The sequence below is a fragment of the Lucilia sericata genome, unplaced genomic scaffold, assembly GCF_015586225.1.
Source record: "Lucilia sericata isolate MDLA Ls3-8-SP2 unplaced genomic scaffold, ASM1558622v1 Contig000844F_arrow, whole genome shotgun sequence".
NCBI lineage: Eukaryota > Metazoa > Arthropoda > Insecta > Diptera > Calliphoridae > Lucilia > Lucilia sericata.
In genome coordinates, this window is record NW_023994836.1 from 32,252 (window position 1) to 48,605 (window position 16,354).

A 16,354-nucleotide genomic window follows, 5' to 3' on the forward strand; every position below is an offset into this window, starting at 1 on the left:
TGTTCTAGTTCTGTTCTAGTTCTGTTCTAGTTCTGTTCTAGTTCTAGTTTTGTTCTAGTTTTGTTCTAGTTTTGTTCTAGTTTTCTTCTAGTTTGTTCTAGTTCTGTTCTAGTTCTGTTCTAGTTCTGTTTTAGTTCTGTTCTAGTTCTGTTCTAGTTCTGTTCTAGTTCTGTTCTAGTTCTGTTCTAGTTCTGTTCTAGTTCTGTTCTAGTTCTGTTCTAGTTCTGTTCTAGTTCTGTTCTAGTTCTGTTCTAGTTCTGTTCTAGTTCTGTTCTAGTTCTAGTTTGTTCTAGTTTTGTTCTAGTTTTCTTCTAGTTTTGTTCTAGTTCTGTTCTAGTTCTGTTCTAGTTCTGTTCTAGTTCTGTTCTAGTTCTGTTCTAGTTCTGTTCTAGTTCTGTTCTAGTTCTGTTCTAGTTTGTTCTAGTTCTGTTCTAGTTCTGTTCTAGTTCTGTTCTAGTTCTGTTCTAGTTCTGTTCTAGTTCTGTTCTAGTTCTGTTCTAGTTCTGTTCTAGTTCTGTTCTAGTTCTGTTCTAGTTCTGTTTTAGTTCTGTTCTAGTTCTGTTCTAGTTCTGTTCTATTTCTGTTCTAGTTCTGTTCTAGTTCGGTTCTAGTTCTGTTCTAGTTCTGTTCTAGTTCTGTTCTAGTTCTGTTCTAGTTCTGTTCTAGTTCTGTTCTAGTTCTGTTATAGTTCTGTTATAGTTCTGTTCTAGTTCTGTTCTAGTTCTGTTCTAGTTCTGTTCTAGTTCTGTTCTAGTTCTGTTCTAGTTCTAGTTCTGTTCTAGTTCTGTTTAGTTCTGTTTCTAGTTCTGTTCTAGTTCTGTTCTAGTTCTGTTCTAGTTCTGTTCTAGATCTGTACTAGTTCTAGTTTGTTAGTTCTGTTCTAGTCTAGTTCTGTTCTAGTTCTGTTCTAGTTCTGTTTCTAGTTTCTGTTCTAGTTCTGTTCTAGTTCTGTTCTAGTTCTGTTCTAGTTCTGTTCTAGTTCTGTTCTAGTTCTGTTCTAGTTCTAGTTCTGTTCTAGTTCTGTTCTAGTTTCTGTTCTAGTTCTGTTCTAGTTCTGTTCTGTCTGTCTAGTTCTGTTCTAGTTCTGTTCTAGTTCTGTTCTAGTTCTGTTCTAGTTCTGTTCTAGTTCTGTTCTAGTTCTGTTCTAGTTCTGTTCTAGTTCTGTTCTAGTTCTGTTCTAGTTCTGTTCTAGTTCTGTTCTAGTTCTGTCTAGTTCTGTCTAGTTCTGTTCTAGTTTCTGTTCTAGTTCTGTTCTAGTTCTGTTATAGTTTCTGTTCTAGTTCTGTTCTAGTTCTGTTCTAGTTCTGTCTAGTTCTGTTCTAGTTCTGTTCTAGTTCTGTTCTAGTTCTGTTCTGTTCTAGTTCTGTTCTAGTTCTGTTCTAGTTCTGTTCTAGTTCTGTTCTAGTTCTGTTCTAGTTCTGTTCTAGTTCTGTTCTAGTTCTGTTCTAGTTCTGTTCTAGTTCTTTTTGTTCTAGTTTTGTTCTAGTTTGTTCTAGTTTGTTCTAGTTCTGTTCTAGTTCTGTTCTAGTTCTGTTTAGTTCTGTTCTAGTTCTGTTCTAGTTCTGTTCTAGTTCTGTTCTAGTTCTGTTCTAGTTCTGTTTCTAGTTCTGTTCTAGTTCTGTTCTAGTTCTGTTCTAGTTCTGTTCTAGTTCTGTTCTAGTTCTGTTCTAGTTCTGTTCTAGTTCTGTTCTAGTTCTGTTCTAGTTCTGTTCTAGTTCTGTTCTAGTTCTGTTCTAGTTCTGTTCTAGTTCTGTTCTAGTTCTGTTCTAGTTCTGTTCTAGTTCTGTTCTAGTTCTGTTCTAGTTCTGTTCTAGTTCTGTCTAGTTCTGTTCTAGTTCTGTTCTAGTTCTGTTCTAGTTCTGTTCTAGTTCTGTTCTAGTCTGTTCTAGTTCTGTTCTAGTTCTGTTCTAGTTCTGTTCTAGTTCTGTTTCTAGTTCTAATTTGGTTCTAATTTGGTTCTACATTCCCAATTTGAAGTCAATCGTATGTCAATTAATTGTGTCCACTTAATTTAATTCCCCACCCATAGTGCTCTTATTTCTGCGTTGTCAGTATTAGTGTGTAAAATATGTATATTTGCAGCATAACATTCTGTTGTTAGTATTGAATATTAGACACCTTTTTTAGGCCTAAAAATGTTTACTTACTAACAATTTGCAATGAAAGGCTTTATAATTCTATATGATTTTTCAACTAGTTTATTGTTGTTGTTGTTGTTGTTTTTATTTTGAACAATTTTAATCTCTATTTTTTTTTGTTGGTTATTAAAACATGCTCTGATTTCAAAAAAAAAAAAAATTATTGTATATATTAGCAAAACATTTGTATTGAAGAGAATATTAAGAGGAGATTTTGAAAAACAAAAATCAACATACAAATATTGTCGTCAACTTTTCTAATATTTTCAAATGCTGGCACATTCATATTTATTTGAATTTGTAATTGAGTTAGTGTTTGAAACAGTGGCAGCATAAAACTGCAAACGTTTGCTGCTGCAGCAAATGCAGCTGCTATTCGAAAAAAAAAACAGTTTAAAGCTGGAACTAAACTGAAAAATCTGCTCTTTTTTTTGTTTGATTGAAGCTGCGAAAATTTTAATGCGTGTTCGCACACAAAACTTTAGATCAGTTTGTCAAAAGTAAACATTACATATAGTACGCGCTACGAGTCCGTTTGACCGTATATAAACGTTTATAGGGCCTTGCTGGCCATCAGTATCTCGCGGTGCTCTACATCACCGGAGCTCTAGAAAAATTTTGCTTTTTTCAGAAAAATTAACAAAATATTGTTTTATGCTAAAACGGAGCTAAACATTAAAATCTAAGCGTAACGGTTACAAACGCCACAAGAATAAGGATATAGCAGATTTCTTTCTTCAGCAGACACATTTTGGATTATTAATTTAAGGACTTTATAAAATAAAGTGTTTGTGTGTTATGAAGTGATTATTTAATTTTGTTTACAATTATAAAGAATATTTTTCAACACAAAAACTATAGTAATTGTTATTAAAAAAATATCTGATATGAAGGTGAGTCCTGACAAAAAGAAAAGTTAGAAAAGGACAAAATACTATTCAAAACATAAAAAATATAAAACAAAATATTAAAAAAAAATTTGTAACGAAATGCATATGTGTTAAAAGATTTCCAGGATAATAAAACTCTAAATGAAAACTATTAAATTAGTATTCAACTCAATGAACATATTAATTAAATAATAAACAAAACCAAATGTTCTTTTAATCAAGAATTAAAGTGCTTAATTAAAAACCTTCCAAATTTATATTTTAAATTAAATTGTGTTATTCATATTTTTAGTTTCGAGGTCATTATATTTTTTCATTTAACTGATATATCAAGTTATACTTAATACCCCCTTCAATTATGTTAAAAGTTCATCTTGGTTAACCGCTTAAATATTATAGTAAAGTCCTCATATATGCGAAAGTTTTGAACCTAAAATAACAATTTTTCATCTCTTTAATATACTTTTCTTGATATATATTACCAAAAGTGTTTATATTAAATCGGAAAATTCCTTTATATGGAATTATTCATTACAGAGTTATCTTGAGTAATACCGATTTATGAAAATCGAATACTTAAAACAAAAGTTTAAAAAGTAAGAGTAAGCCTAATACCTGCACAGTTTTTTACTATACAGATTAATATTCCAAAATGTAATCTGTATAGGAGGGCTCAAATAAAAGGTAATATGATCGAAATGTCGCCACAATTCTCTAGCGTCTATAGTTTAGAGATTATAACCTTTATAGTAAACAATCCAGTTACCATGTTCTTTCTAGTATAGAGAGTTTCTGCAGTGCATTCTAAGACTATAACCTCTATAGTCCAGAGACTATAGCCCAAAAACCAAAGTTTATTACACTTCAGAAAATTTGGTTTTTATAGTCCAGAAACTCCAGTCTACTAAGGCCAAAAAATTAGTCTCCATATTTCTCTATAATTCGGACAGTATTTTCATTTTAGTCTAGAGACTATGGGATGAGAGATTATATTCTATAATAAAGCTACTGCATTATTTATAGTATAAACACTAGAGTCTTAAACATTAGGCCCAACACTATAGTCTCTATAGTTCAGAGAATATAGTCTCTATAATCCAAAGACTACATTCTTTCTAGACTAGATACAACACTCAACAGACTAGACTAAAGACTAGACTATAGATTAGACTATAGACTAGACTATAGAATAGACTATAGACTAGACTATAGACTAGACTATAGACTAGACTATAGACTAGACTATAGACTAGACTATAGACTAGACTATAGACTAGACTATAGACAAGACTATAGACTAGACTATAGACTAGACTATAGACTAGATTATAGACTACACTATAGACTAGACTATAGTCTAGACTATAGACCTAGACTATAGACTAGACTATAGACTAGACTATAGACTAGACTATAAACTAGACTATAGAATAGACTATAGACTAGACTACAAATTAGACTATAGACTACACTATAGTCTAGACTATAGACTAGACTATAGACTAGACTATAGACTAGACTATAGACTAGACTATAGACTAGACTATAGACTAGACTATAGACAAGACTATAGACTAGACTATAGACTAGACTATAGACTAGACTATAGACTAGATTATAGACTACACTATAGACTAGACTATAGTCTAGACTATAGACTAGACTATAGACTAGACTATAGACTAGACTATAGACTAGACTATAAACTAGACTAGATAGACTATAGACTATACTACAATTAGACTATACTACACTAGTCTAGACTATAGACTAGACTATAGTACTAGACTATAGACTAGACTATAGACTAGACTATAGACTAGACTATAGACTAGACTATAGACTAGACTATAGACTAGACTATAGACTAGACTATAGACTAGACTATAGACTAGACTATAGACTAGCACTATAGACTAGACTATAGACTAGACTATAGACTAGACTATAGACTAGACTATAGACTAGACTATAGACTAGAATATAGACTAGACTATAGACTAGACTATAGACTAGAACTATAGACTAGACTATAGACTAGACTGTAGACTAGACTACAGACCGGACTATATACTAGACTATAGACTAAGACTATAGCTAGACTAAAGACTAGACTATAGACTAGACTGTAGACTAGACTACAGACCTAGCTATAGACTGACTACAGACCTGACTATAGACTAGAATATAGACTAGACTAAAGACTAGACTATAGACTAGACTATAGACTAGACTATAGACTAGACTAGACTAGACTAGAGACTAGACTATAGACTAGACTATAGACTAGACATAGACTAGACTATAGACTAGACTACTAGACTAGACTATAGACTAGACTATAGACTAGACTATAGACTAGACTATAGACTACACTATAGACAACACTATAGACTAGACTATAGACTAGACTAAAGACTACACTATAGACTAGACTATAGACTAGACTATAGACTAGACTATAGACTAGACTATAGACTAGACTATAGACTAGACTATAGACTAGACTATAGACTAGACTATAGACTAGACTATAGACTAGACTATAGACTAGACTATAGACTAGACTATAGACTAGACTATAGACTAGACTATAGACTAGACTATAGACTAGACTATAGACTAGACTATAGACTAGACTATAGACTAGACTATAGACTAGACTATAGACTAGACTATAGACTAGACTATAGACTAGACTATAGACTAGACTATAGACTAGACTATAGACTAGACTAGACTAGACTATAGACTAGACTATAGACTAGACTAATAGACTAGACTATAGACTAGACTATAGACTAGACTATAGACTAGACTATAGACTAGACTATAGACTAGACTATAGACTAGACTATAGACTAGACTATAGACTAGACTATAGACTAGACTATAGACTAGACTATAGACTAGACTATAGACTAGACTATAGACTAGACTATAGACTAGACTATAGACTAGACTATAGACTAGACTAGACTAGACTATAGACTAGACTATAGACTAGACTATAGACTAGACTATAGACTAGACTATAGACTAGACTATAGACTAGACTATAGACTAGACTATAGACTAGACTATAGACTAGACTATAGACTAGACTATAGACTAGACTATAGACTAGACTATAGACTAGACTATAGACTAGACTATAGACTAGACTATAGACTAGACTATAGACTAGACTATAGACTAGACTATAGACTAGACTATAGACTAGACTATAGACTAGACATAGACTAGACTATAGACTAGACTATAGACTAGACTATAGACTAGACTATAGACTAGACTATAGACTAGACTATAGACTAGACTATAGACTAGACTATAGACTAGACTATAGACTAGACTATAGACTAGACTATAGACTAGACTATAGACTAGACTATAGACTAGACTATAGACTAGACTATAGACTAGCCTATAGACTAGACTAGAACTAGACTAATAGACTAGACTATAGACTAGACTATAGACTAGACTATAGACTAGACTATAGACTAGACTATAGACTAGACTATAGACTAGACTATAGACTAGACTATAGACTAGACTATCGATAGACTATAGACTAGACTATAGACTAGACTATAGACTAGATATAGACTAGACTATAGACTAGACTATAGACTAGACTATAGACTAGACTATAGACTAGACTATAGACTAGACTATAGACTAGACTATAGAACTAGCCTATAGACTAGACATAGACTAGACTATAGACTAGACTATAGACTAGACTATAGACTAGACTATAGACTAGCCTATAGACTAGACTATAGATAGACTCTAGACTAGACTATAGACTAGACTAGACTAGACTATAGACTAGACTATAGACTAGACTATAGACTAGACTATAGACTATAAGAATAGACTAGACATAGACTAGACTATAGACTAGACTATAGACTAGACATAGACTAGACTACTAGACTAGACTATAGACTAGACTTTAGACTAGACTATAGACTAGACTAGACTAGACATAGACTAGATTATAGACTAGACTAGACTAGACATAGACTAGATTATAGACTGGACTAAAGACTAGAATATAGACTAGCCTACAAACTATACTACCACCTAGACTACAAACAACGCTATACTATAGACTATACTATATACTACACTATAGACTACACTATAGATTACACTATAGACTACACTAGAGACTACACTATAGAATACACTATAGAATACACTATAGACGAGACTACAGACTACAAACTAGGCTACAAACTATACTACAGATTAAACTAAAAACTAGAAAACAGACTAGGCTATGGACTTGAATATAGAATAGACTATAGAGTACACTGTAGACTAGGCTATGTACTAAACTATTAACCAGACTCTAGACAGATTATAAACTATACTGCAGACTATACTATACTACACTTTAGATTAGAATATAGATTAGACTATGGACTAGATAATATAATAGACTACAAACTGGACTGCAAATTAGACACTATAGAATCGAATATAGACTATTTTATAGATTAGACTATAAACTAGACTATGGCTAGACTTCTATAGCCTAGACAAAAGCTATATACTATAAACTCGACTATAGACTATATTAGACTATAGACTATAAACTAGACTATTTAGTCTAGAACATGAACTAGATTACATATTAGACCATATATTGGACTATATGCTAGACTATATACTAGATTATAGACTGGACTATGGACCTTAGACTAGTTTTACCATAGACTACAAAGTCTTGCCATCAATATCAATACAGAGCAACATGAAAAAATATATGTATATATGGTTAATACACGGACATCACTACGTCATAAAATACAACAAAAAAGCCGTATCTCTCAGTTTTCCAAAGTCATGCACTTTTTATAAACCCCAAAAGATTTGTTCGGAATTTCTAATTGCTCTCTGAATCAAATTTGTAGCTCTTGTCAAAACAAAAATTGTAAATATAAAAAATCAAAAAAAAAAACTTCATCCTTAAGATCAAAATCGCAAAAAAAAACTTTATAAAATTCGATTTTCCTTTACTTTCTTTTCTAAATAATGCGTATACTTAATATTTGTAATATCAATAAATCATTAACACGTATACGTACAGATGTCGTTTATATGAGCAGTGTAATTTCACTGCACACATATGTAATCCTTTATATGACCTTGAATTTTTCTCTCTAACTTTATCCTCTAAATTTCAGTTGTTTTTGGCATTTCTGTGCCTTAGCGGTACAGTATTGGCAGAAAGAACACCGAAATCGATTCCAGATTGTATACACGCCTTAAATGCTGCCTACGGCTATATACCACCGGAAGTGAAATTTTCCATAACACCCGGAGAGACTTCGTTGAAAACATCACCTTCTCTATCAACTTACGCGGAAAATGGTAAACTACAATATGCTTCGGTAGGCTCCTCTTCCTCGTCGTATGAAGCATCGGCTGGTATATCCGGCTATACTCATGGTGGCGGACCAGTGCAGGTCACAAAGTATGTGGCGCCGGTAAAGAGTAGTAACTATGAACCAGCCGTGACCTATGCCAAAGGTGGTTCCATTACTTATGCCGATAGATCGCCAGCCTCGAAATTTGCCGCCGTTGTACCTTCTGGAATAGAATTTAAGAATTTGGTTACTCCCACTATTAGCAACAAGAAATCGGGTAATACCTATTTACCACCGGTAAATACCAAAGTAGAAACCTATCAAAGTCCTGGTTATACTTATAGTAAATCTACTCCTGGTATTACAAAAACAGCTACTTATACCACTACAGGTGGTGGTTCTTTGGATCTGAGCAAATTTGGAGGAGATTTAACGAAACTTGGTTTTAGTTCCCCGGCTATAACGACAAAAATTGAATCATTTACTTCACCTGGCTATACGTTTTCCAAACAGACACCGGGCTACTCTAAAATCGAAACCTATACAACGGGTGATTATGCTAAAGCTGGAAATTTGGAATCAATATTTTCGAGTAGTGCTTATAATCCATTTGCGGGTGCAATAAGCTATGCGCCTAAGGTTACCTATGGGGCGCCGACTTTAACCAAACTATCCGCTGTAACAGCCCACAGTAATTTGGCTTCGTTTTCGGCGCAACCCCTTTTTGCTAAAGCTTTAACACCCAGCCCTGCTGCAGTTTATGCTCCCAGTTTGTCGCGAAGTTATTTGCCTAGTTTGCAGACGACAGACTATACTAAGACTTTAAGTGGAGGCCTCTCTCATCAGTATGTTTCAAAACCCGCTCCTGTTATTACCACCCAATATGTTTCAGCGCCTGCTAAAGTGGCCACATATGCTGCACCAGTTGCTTCTCACTATATCTCAGCGCCCGTTAAAGTAGCCACCTATGCAACGGGAAATGCTCATTTGGGACAATATGTGGCACCTGCAGTAGCCAAAGTACAAGCTGCTTATGTAGCCCCTAGTGTGGCCAAGGTGGCCTCCTATTCTGCCCCCACACTGGTTTCCGGTTATGCTGCACCTGCCGTGGCCAAAGTAGCAACTTATGCCGCACCTAGTTCTGCTCACATTAGCTCTTCGGGGGGAGCAATTTCTCATCAATATGTCTCAAAGCCCGCCTCACATATCACCGGTTATGCAGCGCCCGCTGTGGCTAAAGTTGCTACTTATTCCGCTCCGGCCATAGCCAAGTTGCCACCTATAGTGGTGGTGATTCGTTGCATTATTCTTCTGGTGGTGGACTTTCCCATCAATATATCTCCAAACCTGCTGCTCAAGTAACAACTTATGCTGCACCTGCAGTTGCCAAAGTTGCCACATATTCGGGCGAAAGTTTAGGCCACTTTAGTTCCAGTGGTGGTGTTTCACATCAATATGTTTCGAAACCATCGGCGCATATTACAGGCTATGCGGCACCAGCAGTGGCCAAGGTAGCCTCCTATGCAGCACCAGCAAAAGTTGCCACCTATGCCGCTCCCGCCGTAGTTAAGGTTGCCAGTTATTCGGAAGGCAGTTCAGCACATTTCAGTTCCAGTGGAGGTGTTGGTGGTGGCGCCGTTTCACATCAATATGTTTCCAAACCAGCGGGTCATATTACCGGCTATGCTGCTCCAGCTGTAACTAAGGTTGCCAGCTATTCCGAAGGCAGTTCAGGACATTTAAGTTCCAGTGGTGGAGGTGGCGCTTTATCGCATCAATAGTTTCGAAACCAGCAGGTCATATTACCGGCTATGCTGCTCCAGTTGTAACCAAGGTGGCCAGTTATGCCGCCCCAGTTGTTAAGGTTGCCAGCTATTCGGAAGGCAGTTCAGCTCATTTCAGTTCCAGTGGTGGAGGTGGCGCTATATCACATCAATATGTTTCAAAACCTACTGGACATATTTCGGGCTATGCTGCCCCAGCTGTAGCCAAGGTTGCCACTTATGCAGCCCCAGCTGTAGCTAAAGTTGCCACCTATGCCGCACCGGCTGTGGTTACCAGTTATTCAGGAGGTGGAGGAGCCCATTATAGTTCTAATGGTGGCGGCGGTGCTGTTTCTCATCAATATGTTTCGAAACCCACCGCCCATATAACCGGTTATGCAACACCCACCGTAGCTAAAGTTACTCCTGTTGTTGCTGCTCCAGCAGTTGCAACCTATGCTGCCCCATCTGTAGTTAAGGTTGCCAGCTATTCTGGCGGAAATTCAGCTCATTTCAGTTCCAGTGGTGGAGGTGGTGCGGTATCACATCAATATGTTTCAAAACCCACAGCTCACATAACTGGTTATGCCGCGCCAGCTGTAGCCAAGGTTGCCAGCTATGCTGCCCCTGTAGTGACAGCACCTGCTGTCGCTAAGTTGCCACCTATGCTGCCCCGTCTGTTGTTAAGGTTGCCAGCTATTCGGAGGGTAGTTCAGCCCATTTCAGTTCCAGTGGTGGTAGTGGCGCCATATCACATCAATATGTTTCAAAACCAACTTCTCATATTACAGGTTATGCCGCCCCAGCTGTTGCTAAGGTAGCAACCTATTCTGCTCCAGTTGTAGCTGCTCCTGCAGTTGCCAAAGTTGCTACCTATGCTGCCCCGGCTGTGGTTAAGGTTGCCAGCTATTCCGAAGGTAGTTCAGGGCATTTTAGTTCCAGTGGTGGTGGAGGTGGAGCCGTATCCCATCAATATGTTTCTAGACCAGCCACCCATATAACTACTGGCTATGCAGCACCTGCTGTTGCCAAAGTTGCCACCTATGCGGCTCCTGCTGTAGCAGCGCCCTCTGTTGCTAAGGATGGAGGTTATACCTATGAAGCCCCTGCAGTAGCTGTTAAGTTGGGTGCAGGTTATACGCAGGAAAGTTTAGGACACTTTAGATCCAGTAGTGGCTATGCGGCTCCTGCTGTAACCAAAGTGGCCACTTATGCCGCACCCGCTGTAGTTAAGGTTGCCGGCTATTCGGGAGACAGTTCCGCCCATTACACTACCAGTGGAGGTGGTGGTGGCGCTGTATCACATCAATATGTTTCAAAACCCGCCACACATATAACCGGTTATGCTGGTCCCGCTGTAACCAAGATAGCAACGTATTCAGCTGCTCCCGTTATTGCCAAACCTTCTACTCTCCTAAACGCTCCAGTTGTTTCCAAAGTTGCCACCTATCAAACACCAGCTGTAGTTAAAGTATCGTCCTATTCCGGTGGTGAAAGTTTAAGCCAATACGTTTCGGGTGGTGGTGGTGCACATGGTGCCGTTTCCCATCAATATATTTCCAAACAAGCTCCTCAATCAATAGCTTATGCAGCTCCTGCTACAGCTAAGGTAGTATCCTATGCTGCTCCTGCTATTGTAGCAGCACCTGCTGCCGTTAAAGTCGCTTCTGCCCATTATACTTCCTCCTCGGGTGGTGCCGTTTCTCATCAATATGTTTCCAAACCCGCCACCCATATTTCAGGCTATGGTGCTCCCGCTGTAGCTAAGCTAGCTACCATAACAACACCTACTCTAACCCAATATGTTTCAGCTCCGGCTGTTGCTAAAGTAGCAACCTATAATGGGGAAAGTTCTTTAAAGTTAACCTCGTCCGGAGGTGGCGCTGTATCACATCAATATGTTTCCAAACCAGCAGGCCATATAACAGCATATGCAGCCCCAGCTGTATCCAAAGTTGCCACCTATATTGAACCTCAATTGGTATCAAAGCCTGCGCTTCAGTTAACCGGTTATGCTGGCCCCGCAATAGCAAAAGTAGCCACTTATTCTGGTCAATCGGCTACTCATATTTCCTCCGGAGGCGGCGGTGCTGTTTCACATCAATATGTCTCCCAACCCGGCTCTGCCATCACTAAAGTTGCCTCCTATAGCTCACCTGCTGTAACGCATATAGCTAGCCAACCTTCAACAGTGAACAAATATGAATCCCGAGTCCAGTATGCTTCACAGCCTGCGGTAGCCAAGGTTTCAGGTTATCAGCCCATTGCTACTATTGGTAAATATGAGACCAGTGCTGGTGGGGCCGTATCTCATCAATATGTTTCGAAAGCAACACCACAAGTTTCGGTTTTAGCCGCTCCCGCAGTAGCTAAAGTAGCCACTTATAGTACTCCGACTCTGAGCCATTATGCTGTCCAGCCTGCCTTAACTAAAGTGGCTACATATCAAACCGGTGGTCCGGCCATTGCGAAAGTTGCGACCTACTCTGCCCCAGCATTAACACATTACTCCAGCGGCCCGTCTATAGGCAAACTAGCAACAATTTCTTCTAGCTCGCACAGTTCCGGAGCAATATCACATCAATATGTTTCTAAACCAGCCTTAGGCGGTTATGCCGCTCACGCTTATGCTCAATATGCTACCGGACCCGCTTCATACTCCTACGGCTCTTTACATACGCCCCATGTTAATCCTCTCTTTACTAGTTCCAGTATTGCTCGTTATGGCTCCAGTGGCGCAGTATCCCAACAATATTTAGCCAAACCGGTACAGTTAAGTGGCAAGCTATCAGGTTATACTACAGGACCCGTTTTAGGCAAGGTAGTTTCACAAAGTGCAGGTGCAGTGTCACATCAGTATGTCTCTAAACCAGCGGTGGCCACAACTTTGATCTCCGGACCTGCACACGCTAAAGTAACTTATGGTACCAAATTAATCTCCTCCTCAGGCGGTCTTGGTACGCATCAACTACTTAGCCAACCTTTACAAACTGTACAACTAACAGCTCCCGCTAAACTTTCTGTATCTTCTTTGCATGGTTCTGCAATTCATGGTTCGACTGGTCATGGGGGCGCAATATCTCATCAATATGTCTCGAAACCTGTGCACGGTATTGCTGTAGCTAAAACTGGCTCACTTGCGGCTCCTCTAGTGGTAGGTGGTTCCAGTGGCAAATATTCAGCTTTAAGTTCTGGTTATATTACAAGCGGTATTGGGGCTCATGGTGCAGCCATTTCTCCTCAATATATTTCTCAGCCTTCGCTACTAAAAGCGGGTGGCTCTTAGCTGCCGGTCATTTAGTGGCCAAACCTTTGGCCGCTCCCGCCCTACATTTAACAACTGGGCATGGTGCTGCCTTTTCTTCACAACATGTAGCTGGACATGGTCTGGGTCTAGGTCTAACAAATCTACATGGCGGCTCTTTAGCTGCTGGTCACCAGGGTATATTGGGTGGTAGGTTTTATCATTTAACAAAAACATCAACCAATATTTTACTCCCATTTTCCACAGGTTACTATGGTGCCATTTCTTTGGGTCATGGTGGCACCTCTCCTGCCATAACCGGCTATCAGGGCGTTTTAGGTTTAGCTACACATGGCCGAGCTCCTTTAGGCTCCATTCATGGCCTTAAAGGGATCCACGCCTCTTCAATACCAACAGGTCATGGTGGTTTACCTTTGGGTTCATTAGGTCCCCTGGGTCCTTTGGCTGGCTATCAACATGGTGTCGGCGGTATAGGTCCATTGGGTGCTAATTTCTATCGTTATGCTCCTGCTGTACCCGCCCTCCGTTCACATACCTTAACACCGGCGGCCTTTTTGAGAAATACACCCATTATAAAGCCGGCCAAAATTAAATTGATGACTGAACAGCATTTAGAATATTTTGTAAGTATGAGATAGGGAGAAATTATGGACTATAGACGATAGTTTCTAAAATGGAACGGATTAAAGAATAGACTATGGATTATATTATAGAATTGACTATAGTCTGGACTATAGAATATACTATAGTCTGGACCATAGAATATACTATAGTCCGGACTAAAGAATAGACTATAGTCTGGACTATAGTATAGACTATAGAATAGACTATAGAATAGACTACAGTCTGGACTATAGTATAGACTATAGTCTGGACTATAGAATAGAATATAGTCTGGACTATAGTATAGACCATAGTCTGGACTATAGAATAGACTATAGTCTGGACTAAAGTATAGACTATAGCCTGGATTATAGAATAGTATAGAATATTGTCTGGACTGTATAGAATAGTCTGGACTATAGACTAGACTATAGTCGGGACTATAGAATAGTATAGACTATAGTCTGGACTGTATAGACTATAGTCTGGACTAAAGTATAGACTATAGTCTGGACTGTATAGACTATAGTCTAGACTATAGAATAGACTATAGAATAGACTATAGTCTAGACTATAGAATAGACTATAGAATAGACTATAGTCTAGACTATAGAATAGAGTATAGTCTAGACTATAGAATAGACTATAGTCTAGACTATAGAATAGACTATAGTCTGGACTATAGAATAGACTATAGTCTGGACTATAGAATAGACTATAGTCTGAACTATAGAATAGACTATAGTCTGGACTATAGAATAGACTATAGTCTGGACTATAGAATAGACTATAGTCTTGACTATAGAATAGACTATAGTCTGGACTATAGAATAGACTATATGCTAGTCTATAGAATAGAATATAATCTGGACTGTAGAATAGAATATAGTCTGGACTATAGACTAGACTATATTCTGGACCTTAGAGTAAACTGTACTCTGGACTAGAGAATAGACTATAGTCTGGACTGTAGAATAGACTATAGTTTGAACTATAGAATCGACTATGGACTGGGTTGTAGAACAGACTATAGAGAGTAGTCTATAGTCTGGACTATAGTATAGTCTATAGTCTGGACTATAGTATAGTATAGATTAAAATCTGAAATATAAACATACCTTTCTTTCAGAATGATCATCCTCGCTATGCTTTCGAATATGGCGTCAATGATCCCACAACCGGTGATATAAAACATCAGCGTGAAGAGCGTGATGGTGATGTAGTGAGAGGTGAATATTCCCTAGTGGAACCAGATGGTAATGTACGCACTGTTAAATACTATGCTGATTGGGAAAACGGGTTTCCATGCTCAAGTAATAAATAGTCGAGATGCCGTAAAGACTCTTACTAAACGTACTGCCAGTAAATCATAAAGTTAGTATTTATTTAAAGATTTTTTTAATTTAAGCAAAACAATTTCTGAAAAATTTTCTTTTATCTTGCAGTTAAGTAGTCACCTTTAGATTCTCAATTACATATTTTCTTTTCTTTAGCCATAGTAAATGTCTCTCTCATTAATGCCATGGAGGATTTTAGAAAAAGAAAACAAAATCTTTTGCTAAAACAGTTTTTGCTGTTATGAACTTTTGACTCTACTATATAGTATTGCATGCCATCCATTTCAAAACTCTCAATTCATTCATATTTTTTATTATATTCTTCCTAATCATGATAAGTGTTTAGCAAACAATACTTAACCTGGGGCCGTCGTCGCACACTTATGTTTGTAACGGTTCTTTTTTTCCTTAATAATTAATCAATCCAGGCCTGTACAGTCTCGAGCCGTTAACATAAGTCCACCAACAACATTAGCATTTTGTTATATTATTTATATTCATTCATACTATATTTTTATATATCATTTTCCATACAAAACTTTACTTAACTTTTTTTAAACGGGGAATTAATTTCTTTTTATTTTCAAAATTTGGGTTTTTTAAATTGGTGCTAATTATTAATATTTTTTGGTTATGTATATTTTTTGTGTAAATTTTGTTTATTTAGTACAATATTGCTGCAGAAAAAAAGAAGTAATAATTTGTTATGTGATAAATGAAAGTGTCATACATTATCATCTCTCTTTACGTATTTTTTTATTATTTGTGTATAATTTAATATTTTTTTTTATTTCTCATGGTCTGTCTTTTTCTTAATTTTTGTAAATATTTTCTTAAGTTAAGAATTGTTAAAACTAAAACAAGAAAAACGAATAAAACAAAAACGAAATTAGATGTTAAAAAAATTGCTAGTGTTCTTTTATTTTTGGGCTCACACTGTAAAGTTAATCAAAAGATGGACCAGACTATAA

General features: G+C 37.3%; 1 protein-coding gene across 1 annotated transcript; it reads left to right on the forward strand.

Annotated features, from left to right (window-relative positions):
* The first annotated feature begins 2,726 nt into the window (after positions 1 to 2,726).
* LOC119608520 lies at positions 2,727 to 15,419 on the forward strand. The gene is given in 9 exon segments (XM_037962973.1): positions 2,727 to 3,031; positions 8,233 to 9,687; positions 9,690 to 10,140; positions 10,212 to 10,975; positions 10,978 to 13,347; positions 13,350 to 13,632; positions 13,690 to 14,066; positions 15,176 to 15,340; positions 15,342 to 15,419. Coding segments are annotated over 9 exon segments (5,949 nt in total). The 5' UTR covers positions 2,727 to 3,025.
* The last annotated feature ends 935 nt before the right edge of the window (positions 15,420 to 16,354 follow it).